Source organism: Sylvia atricapilla, chromosome 7 (genome assembly GCF_009819655.1).
Source record: "Sylvia atricapilla isolate bSylAtr1 chromosome 7, bSylAtr1.pri, whole genome shotgun sequence".
Classification (NCBI taxonomy): domain Eukaryota; kingdom Metazoa; phylum Chordata; class Aves; order Passeriformes; family Sylviidae; genus Sylvia; species Sylvia atricapilla.
The window spans coordinates 13,172,718-13,199,696 of NC_089146.1; the positions used below are offsets into that span (position 1 = coordinate 13,172,718).

Consider the following 26,979-nt stretch of genomic DNA (forward strand, 5'->3'; position numbering starts at 1 on the left):
TGTAGCATGAAGACATTAAAGTCAGGAATCAGTCCCAATGAATACTGCTTTGGGAAAGAACCATCCTTGCCACACTGAGTATAGGAGCATCAAGAGTCAGAATAGCAACACTGATTGACAGGCGATGCTGCCAGAGGGAAACCTCAAACTTGGAAAAGGAAAGTAGCAGGGAGAATGTTATTGAGAAGCATTCTTTTAGCATCACCCTCAAGGGTTCTCTTTCAGAGCTGAAACAGACTGTGCCCCAGTGTGTCTCCCAAGGTTATAGGTTATCTGTTCACCTATAGCCTGTCAAAGTTCTCAAGGACAGACCTTACTCTGATAGTAAAAAACCATGGCAATACTTCCAGCATAAAGGATGTAAAATTTTAACTGTGTTTCTTTCACACCACATATTCATCACTGCAAGTAGCTACTTGGTCATATGTTACAAGGTAATTTAATAACACAGTTTCAAAAGATTAATATTTTAAATGTATGCAAGAGAAAACATAAGATCTCCTTCAAACAAAAATTAGTGGAAATCACTCAAGACATCCTATGGGAAAGTCTAAATGCAGTCTTCAGGGGCAAAATAACTGGCTGCACTTCAAAGGGAAAAAATAATGAATGGAGAAATTTATATTTCTTGAGACCTCAAGTGCATACTTTAAAGAAATAAGGGAGTCAGTTAAAAGAGGTGCTAGAAACTCTGCAGCACAACAGAATGTAATTGAATAGATTAGCAGCAAATGAAAAAGCAGACCAACAGTCCCGGTATACAGCTATTATAAACATGGGAATACAGAAAGTAGGCTGCTGCTGTTACAGCTGCAGAAGAAGCAATTGTCAGGAGCAATACTAGAAAGTCTTTGCTGAAATTAGAAAAAGACAGCATTTAACAATCTCTTCTAAGTGTTAAAACAGCTTTTACAAGGGTTATGAAGAAATGGCAATTTGAAACTAGCCAACAGATTTTCCTCTCAAAGGAGGATCTGATTGCTGTTTCTGGGTCAACAGTCATTGGAACAACGCTTTGTTGTATCTTTTACAATTAGTGGATTTCTGTAACTTGGACTTCTGTCAGGTTAGTACAGCTAGGTCACGCCAGACAAAAACTAAAAGGCATGTCCACGGAGACTAGCTTCAACCTGGAAAGAGTCTTTCTTTAGTCATCCTCCACAGTCAGGGAAGAGAGATGTTGTAGAAGGAAATTTGGAAAACAATTCAGCAGAACTATAAGAGACCTGGGAATAGGCTAGAGCTCATGCAAAATGTTCCCCTCCAGTCAATGTCAAACAGACATTGAGCCCACAGTTCCTGTATTTTTTCTCCTCAGATCCAACGCCACTGCAACCACACTACTTGGTTTTGTAGCATAAGGAAATTCAGACCAAGAATAGATTAGCAGCAAATGAAAAAGTAGCTGAATCTGCTCTGAAACACCTTTAAGTCACTTTTCTGTCTCCCAGTGACAGAAAGAGCCTAACAAGACTGATCTCTCTAAGCTAATAAATAGTCCTTCCAACTCCCGAAACTTTACGTGAGCTTTTAGAAACTAAGTGTCCTGCATGTCGCATTTTGAAGGAAAGCCTGACAGAGAACTAGGAAATTTCATGAAGTATTTCAACCTGCCCCAAAATCTAGTAACCATACAGAAAAACATGTAGAGTCCTCCAGTCCACAAACATGTCATGGGCTGAAAGCCTTTGGAGATCTAGTTACATCCAGAAGAAAACACAGAGGAGACAACATATCGTAAAGGATCAGATATGATTTTGAAAAGAGAGGTTTTGACTCAAGCAAAACCTTACTTGCAAAATTTCATTACAAAACTGCACAGCGGGGCAATGAATGGGGCAACAAGACACTGACAATTATGTTCTGCCAAAATTGGTTATCTTATTTAGGAATTTCCATGGATGGAAGAGAATGGCATGTACTGTAACAAAGTAGAGTGCTTTTACACCAAATATGCAGAAAGCTGTAACTGAAAAGCTATCAGGAGGGAAAAAAGCACCATCTCAGAAACAAGAATACCTATGCTACAGAACTACACTGGTTTAATCAAAACCTATTTTGCAAATATTTATTCCTAACTGTGAAATTATGCATTTGATTTTAGTCTAGAAGCCTTGAACATTTGGCTTACTGTTTAGAAAGTTAAGCCTCGACTCCCTTGACATCTCAATAGGTTTTTGTTATACTATAAACAATCAGTCAGTTGTCTAAACATATGGATTAAAAGCAAAAACAAATTTACTTTTAATTACTACAGCAAATATCTGTGAAATTTGAGAGGCTATTCTTTTGTGCAACAATGCCACAATAACTCACAGATGATCAAAACAACCTGTTAGTTAAAAAATATTTGAGATAGATAAATGTCAACAGGCCTTTATTAAAAGTCAGAAGTGAGACTTTACAGTTAGCTCAAGTAATCATAGTTTGACAGTAGACATTTTTTAAAAAAAAAGCTCAAAAAGCTCATTTTTTAAAAAAACACTGCTCAAAAAGCTGCACCACAAAAAAAAAATCTTATTTCATTTGCAAAAGAACATTAAACACCATGATGTGATGTTGACTCATTCTGAAGATCTTATGAAGAAAAAATTACAAAGAAAATATGGTAAAAGTAACAGAAGAACTAGAAAGGGAAGACAGCAGTTACAAAACTCAATGCTATTAAATTAAGTGAACACAGTAAGTTCACTAAAACTCCTCAAATTTTCCCTTATTTGGAGGTTTCAGGAAGAAAATTACGAAGTTTCTGTCACATACCAATTTTACAGGGATTTTTCCTGAAATAATTATTAATCCCTTTACAAATCACTTAAACAGAGCACTGTATAAAATCCTGGCTAGTTAAAAGTACTAGTAAACTAAATACTAATACTACTAGTAAACTAATGCTACTTATAAAGTAATAAAAAAGCTAATACCAATACTAAAAGTATTAGTATCAACGAAGTATTAGCCCTTACTGTGCAAAGGTTTTATCTGTAAGATCCACATGGTTTATCTTCACAATGCATTCATTTTCATGGAAAAGACCATCACGCCTGGATCTGCTGTTTTCTTCAATACCACGGATGAAGAGTCCCAGCATCCTAAAAAGGCAAAACATGGGTGAAAAAATATCCTTATTGTGCTGATATGAATTTATAGCAACTAAAGCCAGATATTAATCTCTACTGTGTACGAAACGATAGCGTAGACTGCCTCTCAATCTATGAAGTGCTTGACCTAGAAAAAGGAGGGGATTCCAAAAAATACCACAAAAAAATTGCTGCACACTAATGCTTTACTGCTTGCTAGAACTTAGGGAGCATTAAGTCCTGTAGGTCAAACTTGGAGAAAAAGAGCAAAACACCTAGATCCCTCTCCAGTTAAAAATGTCAATGTAGCTTATGCAATTTTTTTCTGCCACTGCTCCAAAGAAAAGCACAAACAGATTAAAAGTAATTCTTGACTGTAATGAAATAAACAAGAGTTAGAATGAGACAAAAAAACCCCTGACTTTTCTACTTCTGAAAATGTCTCTGAAACTTTTCAGTTGCCAAAGCCCCTTGCTTTGCTACAAGACAGCAATACTACTTATCCATGTGGCAGGACAGCAGCAGAACGTCAACGCCCAACCTGTCTGTTGACAGGGTAAGTGCAAGTGAAAACGCAGGTGCAGCACAGAATAATGCAGGAAGTGAGCCAGTGTGGGTGGTGCAGAAATCCAGTGTTGATAACTCTGCTAGGAGCACAAGGCTATTCCTGACCTTCCTGGAACATCTCTGTATTGCAAACTATAATTCAACAGAGCTATATCCAATGGTACCACTAGAGTCTCAAAAAAATCCTAACAACTGCATGTTTGTGAGGAACTTTTATAATCAGTCTTTGTCCACTAAATTTCCATAAAACTTCATCATCAATGATGGTCATCAAAGATGACCTTTAGAGACCATTTTCTACTGGTTATACTCCATAAAATATTAATATGCAATTTTCAACGTGCCGGCACTCCAATCACAAAACAGAAGTCCTGTATTTTTGTCTCAGATTCTAAGCCCATTCTACAGATTCACAGTACACCATTAACTATTTCAAGTGACACTATATTCATTGAGCATCTGATTTTAGATTTACTGTCAAAGAACATTAACACATTTGTACTTCTGTCCTATCAATTACTAAGTGAAAAAAATGGTTCCTGCTGAATATTAGTCCTTTGAAGTATCTAACAGAAAAAAAGTGATTTATTAGCATTAAGGTTCTCTTGCAACAAGTGTTATCTTTCCCTAAAGGATTAAAGAGCAGTGGTGGTGAGGGGCCACAGCCCTTTTGATGACATCCAAATAATGGCAATCAAAAACTTTAACCCTAAGAACTAATTAAATACAACTATGTTAAAATGCAAACCAGTAGAAGTACAGAAATTACAAATTAAGTTGGTTGCTCACTAATCCTGTGTGCTTAGCTACTGCATCCATACAATGCAATGGGATTGCCTACTTGTCTGAAACTTGTGTGCACTGTACTGCCCATTTGGATTGAGTTACAGACTGAGGCAGCTTGAATTCATTTCTCCATTACTTTTTTTTTCCACAGCCTAAATTTTAGCATTTTAATGCACTATTAAATTTTAATTTCCTGTTTTTAATGATATTTAAGTGCAAAATAAAGAGGGGAAATTATTTCTATTACTTTTGTAGTTCCTGTATAAACTAAGATTCTGTAAATTAATATGATGTTTTAATGACCTGTAGAAAAACTTTGGCCTGCAGCAGCGCCAGGCTAAAGCCCGCATTACCTTATTAGAAGATAACTTTACAACTGAAATACCAGACCCAGTTAGTCATGGCCAGCATGTCCTCATAAACTCTATCATGTCATCAAAAGAAATAAAAGATGCTCTTCTGTACTTTCTCATGTTGTGATGAGTTATAATTTATATTCTTAGGCTAGATTAAAAAAAGATGGCCAAGCCATTTAAGTCAGTCCAGTGCTTTAACAAAGGTATCAGTACAGTTCTGCCAAGGGTCATTAAAATGTTAAGACAGCTCCCTAAACATCCAGTAGTTCATCTGTCAAAAACCCCTCTACTCCAGCAGATCCCCAAAAGCATTTGCAAGTAAGAACATATTAACATGAATACAATGTAGACCAAAGAACACTTCTTCTTGCAGGTCTTTAAAAGCTGTACTCAATACAGTGACACTTGAGTACAAAACTGCATTTCAATCACAACAATTCCTGATTTTAATAGCTTGCAATCTCATCAAAATTGCAGAATGAAAGATCTTGAAATACAGCTACGCACTACAACCTTTATGGCGTGCCTATATCAAAGAGCTCTGTTCTGCATTTCAGAATGGGTAACAAACACAAGGGCCTTTCTCAAGACAAACAGGCAGGCCACCAAGACAAGGACACAACTCAGACCTCTGACAGTTGCCATCAAAGATCAACTTTCTTCTGGAGACAGTGATGCCATTTTTGCAGGGAGCAGATGGACATCTATTTTCCCTTTTGGTAAATAAAACTATCTGAATTAATTTGGGTCCACTTACAAGATCAGATCTTCCCAATAAAACAGACCTTTACATGGTAATTCAATCCTTCACATTCTCTGTCCTACATGAAAGCTGACAAGTAAAACTACATTTAAGAATTAGACCATTTTTACTTCTGCAATAATTGGCTTTGTGTAGCAGGCAACCATTTTACTATAAAGTAGCATCATGTATGGCTCTGGCAATTTCCCATCTCTTATTCACGGCTGCCAGTGTCAAATTAACTCTCTGGCTAAGCCTCTGTATGTCAAATTTCAGCCTAGATTTTTTTTTTAACACATCCAAGTTACATAGCTTGGAAAACAGCTATAATGAAAATGCTGACGCAGTCTTAACTACAGCGCATCAATATGAGCTTGCTGCTATAATAGGCTTTTGTGATCTCAACGGACTTGGTTAAATCATTTATAATTAAAGTAATTGTATTGTGACAAAGAAAGGTTCATGGTATAGAGCACATTTTATAAATGCTATGCAATCAAATCTGAAAGATGGCTTGAAAAATATGAGGTATGAGCAGGCAAGCAATTTTTTTGACTCTTCTTGCCTGGTATGTCACTAAGGAAGAGCCTGTGCAGAGGTATTCATTTGGGAAAAACAAAACAACAAATAAACAAGCTCACAACAGCACAACAAAGCCAACCCAAAACCACAGAAAACTACTGAGTCCAGTTTATCATTGAGACAATAAAACCAGAGACAAAAACATGTATGCCATTAAAAGGGCATACGTGAATAAAGATGTCAGTATTGACTGAAAACGACAGAACTTTGTGCCATGGTCTAGTTGACAAGATGGAGATCAAAGGCTTTGACGTCTTTTCCAACCTAAATGATTCTGTGGTTGCCTCATAAAGAACCAGGACTAGTAAATATTTTGCCAATGGAAGACAGTGTCATAGACCAATTTTTGTTTTCCTGTGGGTAAATAGTAGGTATTTTAAGTTAAGCACAACTGAAATTCTTTCATTAATATACTTGAGCAATGCAGAAAATATCTTACCTTCCACTCAAGGATGAAAAAAAGGGCACTACATGTATTCCCAAGGGTCCACCTTCCCCAGAAATCTCCACTGTTTTTGTCATTTCACTAAAAAAGAGCACAGGAAACACATCTCATAAGCTTATTCAAAGAATTCTCCATATTGAAAACAAATTCCTGACTGATCAGATAGCAGAAAGCGTAGAAAAAATATCTGACTCAGAGCTCACTAATACATGAAAACAAAATGAAAAGTAAAACAGCCATGAAATTTTTTGTTTTAAATTAGCATTTGTGTTTTTGAAAGGAAAAGAAATCAAACACTAGACATTTTCCTAAGTTAACCTTCAAGTAAATTAATTAGAATATTAAAGAATAAGCTTTTAAGTGAGGAGAGATTTCATCATCAAGAAAAAGAAAAGGGGGAGGTTATTTTACATGTTCTTAATTTAAGCTCCATGTGAGTTGCTTCAATTTTCCCATGTGGCCACATTATAAACATGAAGATCACACAGAAAGGACACAGAGACTTTTAAGTCAAATCATATTTAAATATACTGACTTCTTCCCTCAGTTGCATACAACCTCTTTGACAAACAAAGAGCAAAACAAATTACGATCAGCAGCTCAACTCAGCTCATTTTATCAAGAAATTTCCTTCCTCAAATACCATTATTAAAAACCCCTATATTATCTCTGACAGACTCATGGCATGCGCTGTTTCACTTCCTATTTACTATTTTACACTGCCAGCCTTACAGTGACCTTAACACTATTCTGGGTGACCATGACTTGAAAAGGAAGGTACTTGAACTGGCTAGAACCTTAAAAAATTAGCAATGTCTGTATTTCAGCTGACCTCGTTCCTTCTTTCCATAATATTGTCCATCTTCCAAAACACTCCCTCCCCTCCCATGGTACTGAACAGCCCCAGCAGTCAGGATCAGTGGGCAGCAGACAGCTCCCGGGCACACCCATTCACAACACCCTGGCTGTGAGCTGCGTGCGCACGCCAATCCTACAGCGTGCCTATATGGCCACTTCGGATCCTGCCCCGAGTTAAAGGCTCAGTCTGACTGATCAAGTACAGACTGCCAGTGAGAAAGACACTTCTGATCTTTCTGATCTGTGCACCAGATCTAGGAGAGCACACGTGTGCTAGGTTAGATGGCCAAGCTGACTCTCTCCTACAATCTTGCCCTCCCACCCTCAGATGACTTTTCCCTAGTACCACAACTTCTTTTGGCACCAGCTGACTGATTTTGCTGACCCCTGGTCTTATAATCGTTTGATTTGATGCAAGAAAAGTAAAACGAACCGAAACCTATCAGGAATCTACAATCACCCTTGAAGTGGCAGCACAGTTACACCACATTAGGTACAACATGAACCCACATGGCACAGCTGAGTCCTCTCACGAGGAGCACAACTACTGCAAACGACCTTAGACAAAATCTGGTATTGCTTCCTAATCACACAGGAATATTTTTTTGTTATTATGAACCTTTATCCAGCTACACAATGATTAATGAAAAGTAATTTGCCCTAAATACAATAATTCTTAGTTTGATTGGCTAAATCTAGAACAAGAAAATAAGTTGGATTTTTTTTTTTTTTTTAATTAGGGAACAGAGTGAGTTTTGGGCAGTTTTGGGTTTTTTTTGTAAACTGTTCTTCCAAAAACGCTGGCACTGTAATGAACTTATGTTCTCTCGATATTAAATGGAAAGACCCTGAACAACAAGCCACCACTGATTTCAATGTAACAGATTTACACGTTACACTATTTATAAAACAGACACCCTCAACAGGCCATTTGCGGATTTTTTCTTTCCTGTATTCCCCTTTATTAATTAAATGGGGAAATCCTGACAAAATCTTCCTGTAAGAATTTTTAAATGCATTTTTTCCTAGTGAAGTTGGTTAGAAAAGCTAATCAGGGTGGTTACCAAAAACCTCAACAATGCATACATAGGAAATTAACTCCTCTTTCAGTTCCATCTTCTACTTCCTCCAATTCTCTTAACACACAAAGAAAGATAATTAAAGGCCTGCTTTTCTTGTGCTTTGAACTTCTACAAAATCAAAATGCATAAGTAAATTAAGCAGCCAAGCCCTTTAGATACAGAAAATAATCAGAAGTAGTGAATGGGTTTTCATTTGTACAGGGAAAATTTAAGTAAGTTATAGCTGTCCCCAAATAACCCTGTGTGCTCTAGGGAGGAGTTGTCTTCCTAAGCAACTGTAAAACAGAGCAGGAATTTTTTTGAGGGCTATCACGACAGACAGGTGAGCTGTCATATTAAATCAATGCACTTACAGTTAAAAGTAGGCTGAGAGCCAAAGAAAACATACAAACTTATTTTTAAACTGAACATGAAATCGACATACTAAGAAAAATAGGCTTTGTGAAAACAAATAGATCGCACACACATTATGTATTACTTTAAAATTTTTTGGTACATCCTAAACCTACAGATGTTCTAGAGCACTAAATGTTCAGAATAAGAGCACACTCCGCATACATGTATTAAGCACTTTAAAATTATAATTTTAATCCATTACTCTAAATTAAAAATCCATTACTTTAAATAGACTTCTCAAAAAAAATGGAACTCTTAGTTACATCTGAGAAGAAAACTGCCTTTCACACCAACTTCCATGGATCTTTGAGGACATGTTATTTTTATATTATACATATGAAAGCATGACAGTTAAAAAATTTGAAAACCAGAACATCTGGGATTTGATTTGGTGGGGGCTTTTCTTTTGTTTCATTTAAGAACCTCAAAGATTAGAGATTCAGACACATTTGGTACCATTCACTTGTTCTGTCCCTCTTTGGGCAGCTTTAATCTGCCTACAAGGACAGCTGAACTCAGCACTGTACTATTTCATGCTGGCTTACAGTTTATACTGTACTGGAGAAAGTATTCCGGACGAGAGCATGGCTGAGTGAGATCCTAAATAGGATGAGCTCTGAGAATACTAATTACTAAACTCCAAAGGTACATGGGACACAGGAAGCTAGGACTCTTCAGTTTGACAGAGGTAGGTTAAACAAAGAAAGGAGTAGGAGAAAGCAGCATTACTGTCTCTATGCAGGTTGATAGCTGTGATGACAGAGAATGTAATTCATAGGGGTTTTTTTTTGCAATATTCAAGACATTTAAAAAATAAACAAACACCTAAATAGGAAATAAAAATAAATTCCAGAAGTTAGTAATCTACTTGTGACCTATTGCTCTTTGAAATCTCCCTTACAGATCTTAAATGCCTTTTGCAGTAAAAGAAAACACAAGCATGGCCCATAAAGTCAGTAGAAAAGATCTGGAGTAAAATTCCTAGCTGGGGATGAGAAGCTGGGAGCATTGGTGAGTGATGCACAGAGAGTGCCTCAGTGGGCTGCGCTCTCAGTATCTCCTGCTGGTTCTTCAAGGCACAGACAGAGCTCCTACCTCAGGAAATCCTGCCCTTGCTGCACTTGGAACCCAAGTCTCTATGGAATACATAGGGATACATTCTCACAGCAGTCAAAAAGCCTGAACTTGAAAGAAGCCTTCATGTCAGTGAAATTTCTCTGAAGTGCAAGGTTCACCTCAAAAGAAACACAGCACTCAGGCTTCTTCCAATACATGCTGGCACCTCCCTTCCCCTTGCTGCACTGAAGGTACCTCAGGTCTCATTCAGGGGAGAACACCTGACCAGCCTGACCTGATTCAAGATGCTGTACTACTGAGTTTTAACCTGAGGAAGCTGTCATCATTTACTATTTAAATTCTTCTTTGTTTGATATTATTGATTTCTGACAGATTCTTTACTGTCTATCACATTTGTCAACAAGGCTTGCCATGCATTTTACTAAAAATGCTGATAAGTACTGTTCAGCAGAGATAGAGAAAGCACACACTAGTGGTGAGCACACACAACACTGGCAACTTGAAAAGCAAAATTTAAATGGAGTGCTGCACATTTAGAGGTCATATTTAGTCGTGAATCAATCTGATCCTCAGATGTGCAGTGTCCTCGCTGTGGAATACGATAGCTCCCTCTCCTGAAACCTGGACCAAGAATTAGCAGTTTGTGAGTTACATAAAGGGAAAAGATCAGTTAGCTGAAAGCTTCTCTGCAAACTACCCAGAAACACCAAAAAACCAACCCCAACCACTGAGCACACAGATGCTTAAAAGGGAACCCTCTCCAGAAATAAATGTTATGTGTTGTTGCAGCAAGACTGAGTTCACTGAGGTGCTTTGACCTTCCCCAGCTACAAACACTTGCTAGGATTGCTCTAGGAGAATGCAGTAGGCACAGCCTCAAGCAGATTAATTGTTTTGCAACACAGAGAAGACAGTACCTCAGAAAAGCTGCTTACTGCATGGCTTACTGGGCAAAACTTGTCATCATGTGTATGTCACAAAGAAGTTAGTGCTTGAATAAACACAAAGTATTTACCATTCCTGTGGCATTTTCCTTTGCAATTTTAGTCAAATTCAACACTTGCTCAAGTGTTTTTAAGAAAAGGTACAGATTAGTAAGATGCCATATCTGAAAAAAAATCTTTTAGTGCAGAATGTCAATGTTTCCCTTGCAAACAGAAAAGCACAGCTGATATTCTGAATATGCTATGTGGTGTTTTTATTGACCACAGCCAAGTAAAAGGCAAATTAAATGTCAGTCAGATGTAGAGAGCTCACAGATGCAGTTATTAAACTGTATCTCCTTGCTTGTTTTTCTCATGCACCTCCAGTTCTATGCCTCTTCTTCCAGCGCTGCCATTCCAGCAGAGAGAGCATCCATCGACAAAAGGAGTCGATGTTTGGTGGAGAGCACAGGCCTACAGGAAATGAATGTCAAATTCCTATAGGACATTTCAAAGAGAAAAAACCCCACAGATTTATCCAAATAAAGAGACTGATGACTGCCATGTAGTTTTTTCACATACTAAACCAATATAGTTACTAATGGTAATAAGAGTATTTATTCATCCAGAGAAGGCTTCCAGAGTAGTCAGCTAAATCTCTCAGACAGCACACTTCCCACCCACCTCCCACCTCTTTTCTGCATGTTTCCTTCCCTCTTTTCAACTAGGTGCTCAAACCTTTGATGAAAATGATCTGAAAGCCCTGAAGAAGAGGTCAGAACTCAAGATGTTATGTAGTGTGAACACACCTAAATGATGAAAATTGGAACAATATCTAAATAGGGCTAGAGAGCACCCTACAAGGACAAGAAAAAGCAACTCAGTGTGCAGGCAAGGATAATTATTCCAGGTACAGTTAAGGAAACTGGTCACTCTTTTATGAGAAAGAGAAAGGAACACAGCAGCTGCTCCAATCTACACAACACTAACACAACTATCCACAGTTCAAATATTTACTATGAAATAATATCACAATCTTCCAGTTTCAGGTTTAAAGAGGAAATAAATCAGCTTCTCCTAACTAAAATGCATTAATCTAGTTATTCCAGATATTTTTTTCTGCACTAGAATTAGTTAGCTGTCACAAGATTAACTCTGAAGTTTTAGAGAGAAATTTGACAGCCTGCAAGTACTGGGGCTTTGTGACTTTTTTTCTTTAAATCAAATTGTTCCAATTTTCTGTTGTTAGGCTAATGAAAGACACAGTAGGTTAAAAATAGGAAAACACATAGAAGGAAAAAAATGCTTCAGCTACACTTTAATTATGTATCTACAGTGCTTAAACCAAGGAACTGACCCTGACCTCTGCTAAAAAGAAGTGGGAAGACAGCAAAAGCGAACATAATGAAAACACGTAATGAATTATCTATGCATAAATTACCCTTTGCGTTCCAACTAATCCACTGCTATTAAGCCAAACATCCACTTCCAAGCAGCTTCGTGTTTACTGTTCCTTAACACAGTATTTTTTACTGAGAAAAGCAAGCTTTTCAAAACCAGTATTCCCATGTACAGTATGCTAAGGGATTCAGTGCTAAAGGTTGTGGCCATCTATAGAGTACCAAGACTCTGTTCTTACTATGAAAATCTTTCAGACCTAGTATAGAACATGGAAAAAGGCACAGAGAAATACAAAATTTTATACACTGATAGCATTAGCTTGGCTTTCTTTACCCTGAACATCATCTTTACTCTCAAATGAACAACAACAAAAAAAAAGCCACCTTCAGACTTTACAAGAGGATTGACATTATTTGTTCCATTAAAAAAACATTCCAATGACCCAATGTAATGTCCCTCCTATAGTAAAGTTCAACTCTCAAAATGTTAAATTAAGATTTTCAGACTCCCAAGGGATACAGTCCTGAGGTTTCCCAGTATTTCTGCAGTGAAATGCTTTAAGAGAATCCAGGCAAAGGGACTTCCCACTAACTTCTAAGTGGAGCAGCCAAATCCCCTCCATACTGATTTACTCCACGTGCAACTGATTTCAGACTTAAACCAGTGAACTATCTTTATTCAAATCAAACAGTTTTCCTGCTTGAGTGAGGAATATAAAACAATCCAGGCCTGGATCTTAAAGTTCAACTGACTAGGGTTCTCAATCATGAAATATTAATCACAGTACTCTTTTTCCTCTGCTTCCCTCTGAAAATACCCATTATTGGGTGCAGTTAGAAAGGGACTCTGACCTCAGACAGGTTGGAGTTCTGATGAGAAGTTTCAGATCATTTTCTCAGGTGATGAGCTGCTATTTTGCTCAAGCATTATAGGCCTTAAAGCTTACCAAACTCAGTGACAGCAAGGAAAGCAGGGAAAGCAGCCAGGGCAGTGGCAGTTTTCTTTCCCCACAGCCTTTTTTCCACAGCATAGAGTAGCTCACAATTATCCTGAAATATTACCTTTATTAACATCTCTTCATGTGGCAGATTTAAACAAAGGGTTAATGACCTGGTGGTCCCTCATGGCCCTAAGAACTATAAAATTCAGCCAGAAAATACCCAAATAAGTCAGAATTATGAGTAATACTTTCTTTCAAAAAGGAGATAAATTAGATATTAAGATGCATGTTTTACTGCTTGTGGAAAAAATAGTTTTATTATTTAATATGTTTTATTAATAATACCTTCCTCACAGTCAATCAAATAAAGATAATTGAGACAGACAGATGGTCTCTAGTGACTCATTATTTTCCTTTATAAACCTTCTACTCCTAATGAAAACACTTTTGGAAAAACAGTTTAAAAACTTGACTTAAAAGAAAAAAGCCAAACAAAGATGAAATCTTTGCTATAAAATTTAAATTCTTTGACTTTTGAAATTCCTGTGGATTTCACAGAGCTATGAATTAACTTTGCTTTACAAAATACTGTTTTTAGAATTTATCTCATGATCACTGTTTGAAGAAAGTGGAATGTTTTACAAATACTCCAATATAATTCACAATTTTGATGAAAAATTCTTCACAGTACCCATCTTAATTCTTGCAGGCAAAACTGTTTTTTAAAATCTCCTCAGGATCCAGGAATCACAAATAAAGCACATTTTGGCTTAATTATTCTACTGTGACTCTCTGAAAAACTGCTCCTTTCTCTCCATTTTATTTTCATTTTCATTTGCTTGGCTGGTTTTGGCCAATATTTTTCAGACAATGCAATCTCAATCAAGATTAAAATAATTCCTTTCAGAAAAAACACACCAAACAATCCCAAAACAAGCTATTATCAATGTAAAAAGGTTCTTGGGAATACCCTGTTCTGGCGAGCTTTCCCTCTGCTCCCTATTTGTTCAACATTTGATTGATACTCTGGCATCAATCAAGTGGGCCCAAATTTATATTCTTTATCATTTTTCCTGCCATGTTCCTATGTCAAGACAGTCTTCAGAATTCAGTAAAAACTGTAAGAGACCAACAGAAACCTAAGTTTATTCTTGTCTGGTTTGTGACACACCAGAGAAGACCTGGCAGCTTCAGAAATCCGAATGCCTCTGAAAAGTATCACGAGGGGTTTTGTCATTGTCAGTGTTTCCAATAGCCACCAAATTATGAAGCAAACAAGTATCATAACCTTCTTCTGAAGAATCCCAAATGCAAGCAACCAATTGCTTAACTCGATAAACAATAATATGCTCTCAGCAAATTCCTAAGAGGACTTAGATAGTCTAAAACACCCTAGTAAAGGCACAAGGAAAACAGTAAATATGAACAGAGTGTGCACAGAGCTTGATTAATCCTCATTACAAATTAACGGATCAAGAGACAAATGAGTGCATATATTTGGTGATGCATAATAACTACCTCAGGTGAAACAAGCTGTAGAAGTCTTTAGCAACATTCCATGAACAGAAAATACGCATTAGCGACTGAACTAAGTTCTATACCTGCATGATGAACACTAATCAGCAGGGGTGTAACTTAGAAGCCTGGCAGGTGCAGGGAAAGCTGGAAAAGCACTCCAGTTCCTTTTCATGATGAGACCATCCTAAAAATACGCATCAGCATCAGCAGCAGGAGAAGGAATTACAAAATGGCATAGGCACTGGGTGACAAGGAAGCCTCCAAGAGGGAGGATAAAACCCAGACAGGCAGAGCTGAACAACACAACTGTAGCAAGATGATAAAATGGCCCATAAAATTACCGAAACTATGGCTCAAAGAACAAAAAAAGCCTGAGAAATTAATTCCCTTGGAAGGAAAAGACAAATTTTTGACATGCTGTGAAAGGAAAGGTGATCCTTCTCCACAAATCCTGGCATGGCCCAGACCACCAGAAATGCGGCCTGCAAGTCCCTGCTCTCGCAAACTTCCCCACAGGCATGGGGTATACATATTCATGCCTCTTTCCCAGACCACATGTAGATAAAATTAAGACTTGTTTTTTCTCAGATGTTTGCAAGGATAAATGTTCTAAGATTAAGACATGCAGATACTGTTTATTTCATGAGTTTTATCTTACACTGTTTTGACAAACAACTATAAGCTGCAGAATTATAGCAAATGACTATCTGCCATCATTAAAATTGAAACAGATTAATTTTTCACATTTTATCTGTCATGTAGAAGTTTGTCATGTAACACTTCTTAATTTAATTATACAATGTGCTATACATATATATATATCTAGAGTTCTGCAACAAACACAAGATACTGGACAAAGTACTGACTTCCTTTACCTCTCAAAAAGGTGACTTCAGCATGACCTGAATCACCAGTCAAAGCTGAAATTTAAGCTTATGATGAGATAGAAGAACAGCAGCATAAAAACACTCCAACACCACCACTCAGGATCTGACCAACTTACTCTCTGACACTATAGCATCCTGGCTTGATAATTAGGTGTAACAAATGCTATTTACAAAATCATTATTTTTCAATTTCATTTCAGTCATTTAGAATATTCCCTTTGATTTCAGGAGCAATAAACATTGTTGCTCATTAGTAAACCTCTTGAGAACACCTAATTTCCTCTCCTCTTTTTTCCACCATGCAGCTCTCAAGTTTTTCTCCACTGGTTTCCAATGCAGACTATGTATTTACCTAAATGTTGTTCAAAATTTAGACTGGTTAAAATAAAAATTATTTCCCAAAATGTCAATGGGACCATGACACCATCCAGATACAACAGCACAGGCCATCTGTAGTTTGTTATAAATGAAGAGAAGAAAAGGAGTTATTCCACCTGACTTCTCCAACGAAGGAACGCAAAGGGAAATATTGCAAATATTACCAATAGTTTACACTGTGTATGAACACAGATACAAAGTCTACTACAGGATATAGCAAAGTAATAACCTTACCACTCAATACTGGAGGTGACACTTAAACCAAAGGAGATAATTTTACAATTATATGGTTCAGTTCAATAGTTATTTATTGAGATGCAATATATGATTTAAGAACATCCTCTATCTTAAGACATGCAGGACTGAATAGAAACCAAATCCAGATTTCCCCTTTATCCTTATACTCCAAACAGCACAAAAAATCATTAATATTCATCAACGAGGGTAAGAGATCGTTATGCTCAAATATATGCTCTGGTATGTGAATCAAATGCAATTTTAGGGTGGAAAAGGTGGGAGGCAGAAGACATCATGGTGATGAGAAGCACAGTGCAGAACCAGAGGTGCAGCTGGAATGAGAAGTCAGTCTTGTGCTACATAATCACACTTGAACCAGCACCAAAGAGAAGACGCTCCTACCTGCTAGGGAGCCGTGCCCTCTGAGCCAACAGCAGTTCTGTGGGTCCAGTGAGGTTCGTGTCCCCATCCTGAAAGGATGCCTGGGAAGCACCCTGTTGAGAGATTTCAAAGTGCATAGTGAAACTAGGTACATAATTATGCATATAGAACAATGCCATGTTTGTGATTTTAGGTCTGTATTTGGAAGAGAAAGTCAGTCATAAAGTAACATCATCTCACGGACAGTGAGGACTGAAAGGCCCATTCTGGATGGGGCACCTGTGACACAGCATTTGGAGAAACAGGACAGTACCTAAAGTCCTGCTCCTCGTGTCAGTCCCACCACCCCTTTCCCTGGAGAAGCTTAATGTTGTAAAGTTGTACTGCTTTACCTTCTTCTCTGCCTATCTAACCTGAATGCCATTCTCTTCCACTCTGAGCTGCCTCCATTCTCCCAACAGATCACACAGACTCTAAGCAAACTCAACAGCTTTGTTTTTTTGGGTTTTTTTGGTGGTCTATCCCTTGGCAGCGTTTATCTGGCAAAGACATATTTTCAGAGAGGCTTCCCAGAAAAAGAAATTATGCAGCCATTTGGACAATCAGACACAAAAATACAGAGCACACAGAGTCCAGACACCAATGCTAAAGCTCTTGAAAACTGTTATTTAACTTTCTTTTTGTGATCCTTGCACTAAATGTTTGCATTTTTTTCATACGGAGAGAGGGAAATAGTCACCAATGAGATAAGACCACTGTCAGCAGGTGATGTATTAGCTTTAACATACTGTACTTCATCCCAGCCCTTATGGCAATAATGTAAACAGAGCAAAATCCGTAACAAAGACCTTTTTTGGAGGGGTCACTTCTGTCAACTCTGCAACAGGAATAGAGCTGGAAGACATAAATCTTCAGCTGTCAACACACTAAGAGAATTCAATTCAGTGCCTGATCTTAACTAGATAAAGGCTAAAGTTAATAATTTTTTTGTTGTTGTTGCAGTGGTACAGTTTTCCAGTGTATACACTTGCCATATTAAGTTGTCTCAAGGCAAAAGGTAGCAACACTATAAATTAATTTCAAAGAACAAAGCCAACTAGATAGGTAATTTAATTTTCAGTAGAAGTCCTACACTGGTTATTAGAAGTTCCAGCTTCTCTCAAAAGATGGTTCGTTTCAAAAAAGGTTTGGTGCTTCCAGTCCCTCAAAGATTTGTAGAACTTATTTTTAGTTTATAAGTATCAAGAGAGTTGGGGGTGAGTGTGGGTTGCCTCGCACTTCAAAATCGTGAGCAGCCTTGCAAGCAAATCCTTGAGATATAAACCAGGCTGGATCCTTTTTGGTTCACATCATGCTTTTGAACCTATAATACTGGTAGTGATGCTCTTTGTGTGTTAATTAGAGCAGAAGCCAACAGACTTGGCTTCAACCGCAAGACTAATACAGTTCACTCAAAGTGAACTTCTGTCACTAATAAAGAACCACTTTTAAAAGCTGTGTATTGAGTATGTGCCATCTCTTCCAATCACTTTTCACAGTGGAACCACATGTCAAGGAACAATTCTGATTATATGAAGTATATTCCATACTAACCTTGTAAATCAAGAGTTCGACCTCAAGCAGTGCATTACTAACAGAAATCAGACACAGCCTTCCTATGTTAAAACTTCATCTTGACAAAAGCTTTAAAAAAATGTTTAGGTAGCAGTAGATGCTGGAAGCAGACAAACCCTTTAACAGTAATGCTCCAAACAAAGCTAGCCTTTGCTAGCCTGCCACTGAAAACACTGGTGCTACTTCTCTTAAAAAGGCTCCTCTTTACGGAAAGTTAAATATGGTCATGCCATGAGCAGATTCAAGGATGTGATTAACTAGACCCTCTTCTCCCAGACACTGTCTGCAACACAGTACATGACAGAGAATGTGCTACTCATGCCTCAGAATTGTTTTGCCATCTGAAGCCTTCCTTGCAGTCTACACCAGCTACGTAAGCTATGCTATTTCTCTGTTTCTGAGCTTTTGGTTACTGTTGTTTTTGCTGTGGTGAGATTACATCCATGCTTGCCCCCTGTCTCCCCCTTCCCAGGAAACAGATCTCCCAGCAATGATAAACACTGATGTTCAGAACACAATCTCGTATCTTGTTTCTCTTGAGTGATTCACAGATCTTTTGACCAGAAAGAAAAAAAAAATTGATCAATGAGTATAATCTCATACTTCCATTTGCTTTGTCGCATAGCACAACATTGCCAAGAGCACAGTTACACTCCAAGAGATCCTTACAAAAAGATGGCAACAAACAGATTTCTTTTCTGCTAAAGGCCAGACCAGCAGAAAGTATCTTGAAGCTGGATAAGAGGTCTTCAAGACCAGATTTATAAACATGTCTCATATATTTCAATGCATGATCATTCCTGTGCCAGAAAATAATGGGGTAACCTGTGAGGCACCTGACAGTCATACATGTCCACATTTTAATCTCTCCACAAGATAAAACTTCCGTGAGGAATTACAGGATGAAGTTTGGAGTCCATAACACTTACAGCTTGCTTTTTTTCTTTCTTTTGTTTATGGGGTTTTTTTTAGGTTGGTGTTTTTTGTTTGTTTATTGTGGTGTGGGAGTTTTGCTTGTTTAAATTTAAGGATAAAAGCTTCTAAAGAAAAGTTACCCTCTCCTGACTGGAGAGAAGCCTGCTGAAGGATTTCAGAAAAAGTTCAGTGTCAGAGCCCCCATCCTGCACAGTGCCTGTTTAGATTTGCAGGAGTATAGTGCTCCCACATATCACAGATTATCACATGCTCAAGTCAATAAACACAAAGCCAGATATATTTAAAGGCTTAACTGATCGAGGAAACATGAATCATAACACTGACATTATAAGTGAGCTCTCTGAGAATGACATTAGAGCTCCAGTCACGTAACAATCACTATAAATGGACAAAATCCTTTCATACTTGAGCACTGCATTTGAAGCACAGTAAATTCAAACAAATCATCTCCTGACAAACAAACAGAATAATAGGAAACCAAAAATGCACAATTAAAGACATTGTCAAAAAACAATGATCCAATACACACAAAAATGCTCAATCTCTGGTTCAATTTTTAAAGGCTGATTGTCAGTTTCTCAATAGCAGCAGAATTAAGGACACTGACTAACAAACCTTGACTCAAATTCAGCTGACACTGTAACAGATTTACAGTGACAGAACTGCAGCTTTCACTTAGGACACAGGAATAAATGCAAAATGGTGTGGTAAAAACAAAAGCCAAGGAAGCATATGCATCTAAGAACAGTGGAAGCTTTTAAAATTTATTTACATAGGGATCATTTGAATTAAGCAATTCTTCTTAGTTCTACTAAAAGCATGTTCTTCAAATTAGAGGTAAGCAGAAGAGAGTGATTCTATTAAATAATAGCCCTCTGTAAACAACTGCAACCCAAGTGCTAGGAAGAGTCTTTTACTCATTAAAGTGCAGCTCTCGTTGGGTAAACGTGGTACATGAGGCAGTAGAAGGAGTGATAGAGTATGCACCAGTAGTGACATTTTCTACTTTCAATTCAACATTCAGTATGGGCATATCTTAGCCCCAGCAATAAATATGATGCACTTAGTCATGGTCTTATTGAGCTTACGGAGTATCACCAAGTCTACAGTTTTTTCTTTAATTTTTGAAAAGGCTTATTTCATAAAACCCACAGAATAAAGGAGGGGAAAAGCAATAGTGGCACTTTTGGACAGAGACATGAAAGTATCCATTTTTTGCTAGAAAAAGAGACAAGAGAGAGACAGAATTGACTGAAAATGGTCAAAGCAATTGTTTGTATTACAAAGGGTGCAGCCCTGAGCAGCCAACACGGCAGTGGTTGCCTTGACAGCCAGGCTGCCCACCCGTGCCACTGCTCTGTTTCTTCACTATTCATTGCAACCCCAAAAAAATCTGGATTTTGGTACTTCAGCAAAACTGCACTACCTCTGCCTAAACTCTGGCTAGAGTGTAGTATTGAATTCCATTTTAGCTGAAAACAAATCTTTTGTTGAGGTTTTTCTGCAGCTGAAGTTTGCACATTCACACAAGAGCTGACTATACCATCTAGCTCAGCAAGAAAACTTTAGAAAAATTCACAGGCCACCAGTGGCTACAGGAGTGCCCTAAATCACCTGAAGTCTGTCTGGTAGGCTCAGAATGCAATTCATTCTTAAGACAAGTAAGTTTGAGGTAGCATAAAGTTGCTAATATGTCATTTTTAGCAAAGCTGCGTAGCAAAACCCATCCTATTTTCTTTGAAAAAAACTTATTATACAATAACCAACATGAGAAAAATCTCAAAATAGATAAATTTAGAGAAAAAGGACTCTAAATAAAGAACTGGAGAAAATACTGAGTGCAGGATACACTTGGGATATAAAATGGTCATCAAACACTAGTAATAAACTTGAAGGAAATAAGTAAGATCTATTAATAGAAGAAATACACACATATACTCAAATTAGGACTCAAACAGTCTGGCATACCCAAAGGAAAGCATCTTTATCTGAGACTTTCTTCTAACAACAAAGTCAAAAGTGAAAATATATGTCTCAAGTTCCAGCTTCCAGTGCTGTATTCCCTGAGGGCCTCAGCTCTTTGAAACAAAGGAAAAGTATCCAAATCAAAGAGCAGAAGGTCATGGAGCAGGGTGGCAGGCTGCAGAGCTCCCTCTCCCTACTTGGCCAACAGCAAACCTTCTTCCAAGAAGGTTCAGTAAGAGTTCAGATCCCACCAACATAAACACTAAGATGCAAGGAAACCTGGGGGTGAAAGGGATGCTCAGTTTACAAATGCAGGAAATGTCTCATCTACTGCTCTCACAACAGACAATTTTAATTACCGTATTTAAAAATTGAACATTTTTAGCAACACTTTCAAGATCATGTGAGCATTTCTGACAGCCAGAATGAGTTTAAAAAGCCACAGCACTATATTTAGCTTTAAAAATCAACACTTCCATAAATATTCCCAAACCAATTAGCCCATGTTATAAAGTTGTTTACCTTTACCTAGAACAACAAATGCAACATTGCACACAGAAGACCACATAACTCATGGAACATACACATAACAGCCCCTTGTTGTTCAGTAATAATAAAAGCAAGCACAGGTTAAAATATGATAACCATATCTGAACCAAAGTTATCTATATCTGGCTGCAAGGCCCAGCAGTAACATTCTATGCTGTTTTCAAGCTCTGGCTAACTGTACGTGATTTTTTAGACCCAAAAGGCTTCTCTGTGGCTCACTTGGCCTGTTGGGACAAAATGTAAGCTGTACGTTCCTGAAATGGCTAAGAAACTTCCTTCAACCACAATAACCACTGCCCTTTATTAAGATACTAGTCAGCCTCAGTTTGCAAAAATAAGAATGCAGCACACCACAAGCTTTCAAAATATTTCAGACTGAAAATCAGTATCTCTCTTCCTCCATTCAGACTTAAATCCACAACGGGCCCAACTGAAGATGTGGCACTAAAACCCTTCCAAAAAAAACCAAAACATTATCTTATCTTTATTACTTTCCATGTACAGAGTCAGGTTATCCCTAGGCCAAGGAATAATCTGGCAAGTGAAATACATAGCAAGCTTCCAGTAAGCAGAGACCTGTACTACAACTGCAGCAGTAACACCTCTGTGTAGGAAAGAACTTTTGTAACTGAGGAATCTAGGTTTGGACTGGGACAGAATTAATGTTCTTCCTAGTACCTGGCGCAGTACTATGTCTACGATTTATTAAGATATAATGTTGATAAACTACTGATATTTTGGTTGTTACTGAGTAGTGCTAGCCCTAAGTCAAGGACACTTCAGTTTCCCATGCTCTGCCAGAGAGGATGCGCACCAGAAGCCATGAGGGAGCACAGCTGGGACAGCTGACCCCAGCTGGCCAAGGGGATACTCCACAGCCCAGAACATCATGGCCAGGACGTAAACTGGGGAGAGCTGGCTGGGAGAGGCCAATCACTACTCACACTGAACATCAGTCATCACTGAAGCAACTGTGTTGGGCATCACTTTATTTTTTGGGTGTTGTTCACAGTCATTTAAAGATTAGGTATGAAGCTGGTGTCAATATCTGCGTTCCATTTGCTCAGCTACTGTTTCATTACCAAGATAATAACAGACTAACTTCCAATCTTCCAGTCCACACAGTTTTACATAACACTCAAAACCACTTCCTAAAATATATGGAAGAATGGTTTAGTATTACAAAGGCATGCATAAGAATGCCTCCAAAAAATTCAGATTAATTTTTTAATTTAACATAGCTTTCCTTTTTTCCTTCTAAATAAGCATAATAAAATATAGTTCACACTGTATTGCTAACATCAATATATCAAGGGAGGAAACCAATGCAAAGGAGGCTAACAAATGCTGCTAAACTGAAGGAAAAGTATTAATGTTTGTTACTGTTTATTTCTTATTTTTCCAGTGGCCTGCTTGATTGAAATCACTGTGCCATAGAACGTGGGAAGTATCTCTAAACAGCTTACAATACTTCCATTTCACTTACTGATTAAACTACATCATCCTCTCAACTATTCAGAATGAAATTAATTTGAAATGGATAATTGATGCAATTGTGCTGTATCTACAAATGCAATTAATCACTTGCTAAAGATGATTTTTAGGCAGTCAACTATTATGAAAATAAGAATCACACAGCCTCTTTCAATCTCGTCAATTGAAATGTATTCAACTGGACTGGTTAAAGATATTTTTCAACATAAGAATAGCTGCATGTCTTCAGATATTTTTAATAACATCCAAGTGGATTCATGTTTAATTAGCAGAGCACAAAGAAAAGCCATAATATAGTACGGCTTTTAGCAATTACATGACAGTTTCAGGCACCGCAACAGCAATATTTTTCCCCTCGACTACCAATGGATTTCTTAAATACTGTAGTGAGTTGTGATCTTGGCACTTATAAGGTTATACCAAGGACATAAACACAAACATAAAGGGACACTCTCCTGAGAATCAGTCTGGAGTAAGAAATTATTCCCCCAAATTGTCTGTTAACAACTCTCTGCTGAGGGTCATCATTACAGCTGGACTGCACTGGTGGATTACAGACTTTCTGTTCAGTGCAAACACTGAGCTGCCTGAAATCCCCTTCCCCAGCACGTCCAAGTTCTCAGGCTGAGCTGGCACTGAAGCAGACTGGGAGCAACTGTATCACACGTGTAGTCCAGGGGAAGCATCTTTAGGAGAAATTGGACAGGAACATCAGGTACACACAGACACACTTTCAAAATTATTGCTTTAGCTCAGTGGTCAACAACTTCAGTCAGAATAACATGAGGGCAAGTTCTCAGTAGCAAACAGGATGTGCTGAGCCCACCAGGGAAGGGTACCCTGCTCCTGGGTTAACGTGGGAGCCAACCTCGTCTACCCTCCTAACTTCTCCAGGCCCAAGCCAGCAGGCACGCTGGAGTGCCCACCTTCTACATCAGGAGGATACTGTTAGTACCAAACACAGCTTCTAGGGAGCACCACAATCAGCAGGAACCAAAACCAGGGGAGCTTCAGTTTTCAGGGACACAAGCTACACCAGCCAGGTTCCCTTCTCTGCACTCTCACTGAGCTCCTCTGGACACGTTCAACTTCTGCATGAAAAACACACCTTGCCAACATCAACCTTCCAAACGCTCTCTCTCAACTTCCCTGCTGTACCTACTCCAAAATTTGTTTCATCCTAATAATTCAAAAATCTAGCTGAGGAGCATTCTCTGCTTGGAAAAAACAATGCTCTGTTTCTTAAAGTTCTACACAAACACTAAGCTCTTTATTATTAAGAGCACCAAGGGTTACTTTAGGCCTGGGGATCAAAATTGTTACATATGATTTTGGCAAGAGAACTCCAAGAATCCTCCTATGAAAAGCTTCTCTGTCACTGAGAAAAATACTTTGCTCATTCTAACAGTACTGGAGAGTTCACATCTTCCTTGGATGTTGTTCTGCATGGGTGAAGGGAAGGAAGAGGTGCAGCTGGAGTGCCTAAGTACTTCAATTTGTGAAGGGCTGAGAGAAAGAAAAACATAAAAAATACCTCACTTAAAAGTCTCTAGAAGCAGCTTTCCTGCACATAAAACACTGGACTTAGGCCCAACATTTTTAACGATTTCTAGGCTGAGGTGTGAGCAATGCCTTTTCCACAACAGCAGAAAGCTGCTTTTAAAAGCACTGATGGTATATTTGATAAATATTAGGATTTGGCACCTCTACTGGCCAAGAACCAACTCCTAAAATAAACGGAAATCTTCCAGTAAGGGTGAAAAAAAACCCCAACCCACACACCAACACCAACCAAAAAACTACTGGAAACATAAGAAATATGGTATATGTTCACAACTTTTAGGAGCTGTCAATATTGGAATAATTATCCAAACGATGCAGTTAACTGGCCAGCCATATGATCACTGGCACCTTTAAAAAAGAGGATATGTTTATTAGCTCTCTCCCCATTTATCATGCTGGTTTTAATTGCCTGTGAGCTCTCTGCCTGCACTGCAAGCCTACAGAGACTCAACAGAGCACTACAGGAGGACTTGGTGCTTGAGTCTGTAGAATTTGCATCTCAGCAAGATTATTAATTTGAACTAAGCCATGCTTAGAGCACTTGAAATATTTTGGCTGACCTGCTATCTGCTAGGACATTAATATTTTTATTTACCTTGTAGTGTTTTTATTATACTTTCATATTTTAAGGACTGTTTCTAAATTTACTGTTGAAAAATATATTGGTGACCTTTTATTTATAAAGAATATTTAGCAGTGGTATCAACAGTGCAAGGCAGCAAAGAAGCAGGTGTTTCCAAGCTAAAATTTGTGATTTTTTTTTCCTGTATCTTCCATTTGGAGACAAAAATATGTGTTAAAAAAAGGTGCACAAACTTTGGACATCTGAGTTACTATATAAATTATTTGTAAGCAATTATTCCCATGGCAACAAGCATCATTTAAAAGTGCACTATCATTAGCTCTGCAAATGCACACTAATCCCTTCTTTTGGTTGGAAACTACCACTAGGCAATTAATATTGGAAAAAAGGGGAAGGAAATTAATGTTTCTCCAAGAAAATCACCAAATTTTCTCAGACCAAGAGAACACCAGCATGATGTTTCCTGGCTTGACTCACTGCTTCAAGCATACCAAGATTTTGAAATGACAAAACATTTTATAAAAGATTTGCAAACTACAAAGCTGCATTTTGATTAATTTCTTCTTTGTTTAGAGAGAACCTGCTTGCATTCCTTTTTTAAAGTAAAGAAAAAAATCTCTTAACCCACTATGCATTACATCAAGATAACTTCCTCATAAAAGTAGTACTTAGAGGACATCTAAATGTTATCTAGATAGTATTATGTATGATGTCACCTCCCTACTTCTCCCACAAATAAAATTTGAATTTTATTCCTGCCACATAAAGACACTACTTCAGAACACACAAAAAAAATCCCATAAACCTAACGCACAATAAAGAAAACTTTAGAAATGTAATTGCACTACTGAATCAAAACTTTCTGCTTTTGTTACAGCAATATGCCCTCAATATTATCTCAAAGGCTTCTAAAACAATATGTATTATCTAAGAGCTCAATGTACTACTTTAACCTTTCATCTCTATTCCTTGCAAAAAAGTCTTTACTGACTTCACCTGGTTTTTTATCAAATTTAAAATGCCACGTGTCTTCACCACCACCAATGGCAGTGGGAGTGAACAAGAGAGGTTTCCAAAATTTAAAACTCAAATCCATTTTCAAAGTTACAATGGGTCCTCATTAAAGATTGCATTTAGTACTTTTCTGTTAATTCCCTGTATGAATGGCACACTAGGCAGGTCAGCAGGAATCCACAGATGCACTGATCCCTTAAGAGCAAGGATAAGCACATTGTTACCATCGGCCTACCAAGCACTGCTCACAGCCCATGAGAGCCAATGCTAAGCTTGGACTTGGATCAGAACTTTCTACTCACTGCCTTGGAACAGTAACATCAGTAAAGATGCTGCAATGGTATAAGAATGCTTTTTCTCTTATTTCAGTAGTCATAGCCTATATTCAGTAGCTATATTTAAGCCAAGAAGGCAGTAACCTCAGTAACCAACATCAGAGAGAGCTATGGAAAAGACTGCCCCATCTTCTCAGACATGCCTTTTTGTAACATCCCACTCATCAGGGATAGCCTGGCACAGTCCCTGTACCAGTAATCCCTGGGTCACACACCCAAAGACCACCACAATCCAGTCCACCCGGCCACCTCTGCTCCCAAAGGACAGAGCCGTGACACGGAACGAGGTCTGG

The 26,979-nt window shown here is 38.0% G+C and overlaps 1 protein-coding gene across 1 annotated transcript in view; it reads right to left on the reverse strand.

The window, feature by feature from the left end:
- PARD3B (par-3 family cell polarity regulator beta) overlaps nt 1–26,979 on the reverse strand; it is a 391,688-nt gene that overhangs the window by 212,712 nt on the left and 151,997 nt on the right. The window contains exons 5-7 of the mRNA XM_066322656.1: nt 16,655–16,746; nt 6,550–6,636; nt 2,964–3,089 (exon numbers count right to left, since the gene is read on the reverse strand). Of these exons, the coding sequence (XP_066178753.1) occupies nt 2,964–3,089; nt 6,550–6,636; nt 16,655–16,746 (305 nt within the window). The remainder of the gene's footprint in view (nt 1–2,963; nt 3,090–6,549; nt 6,637–16,654; nt 16,747–26,979) is intronic.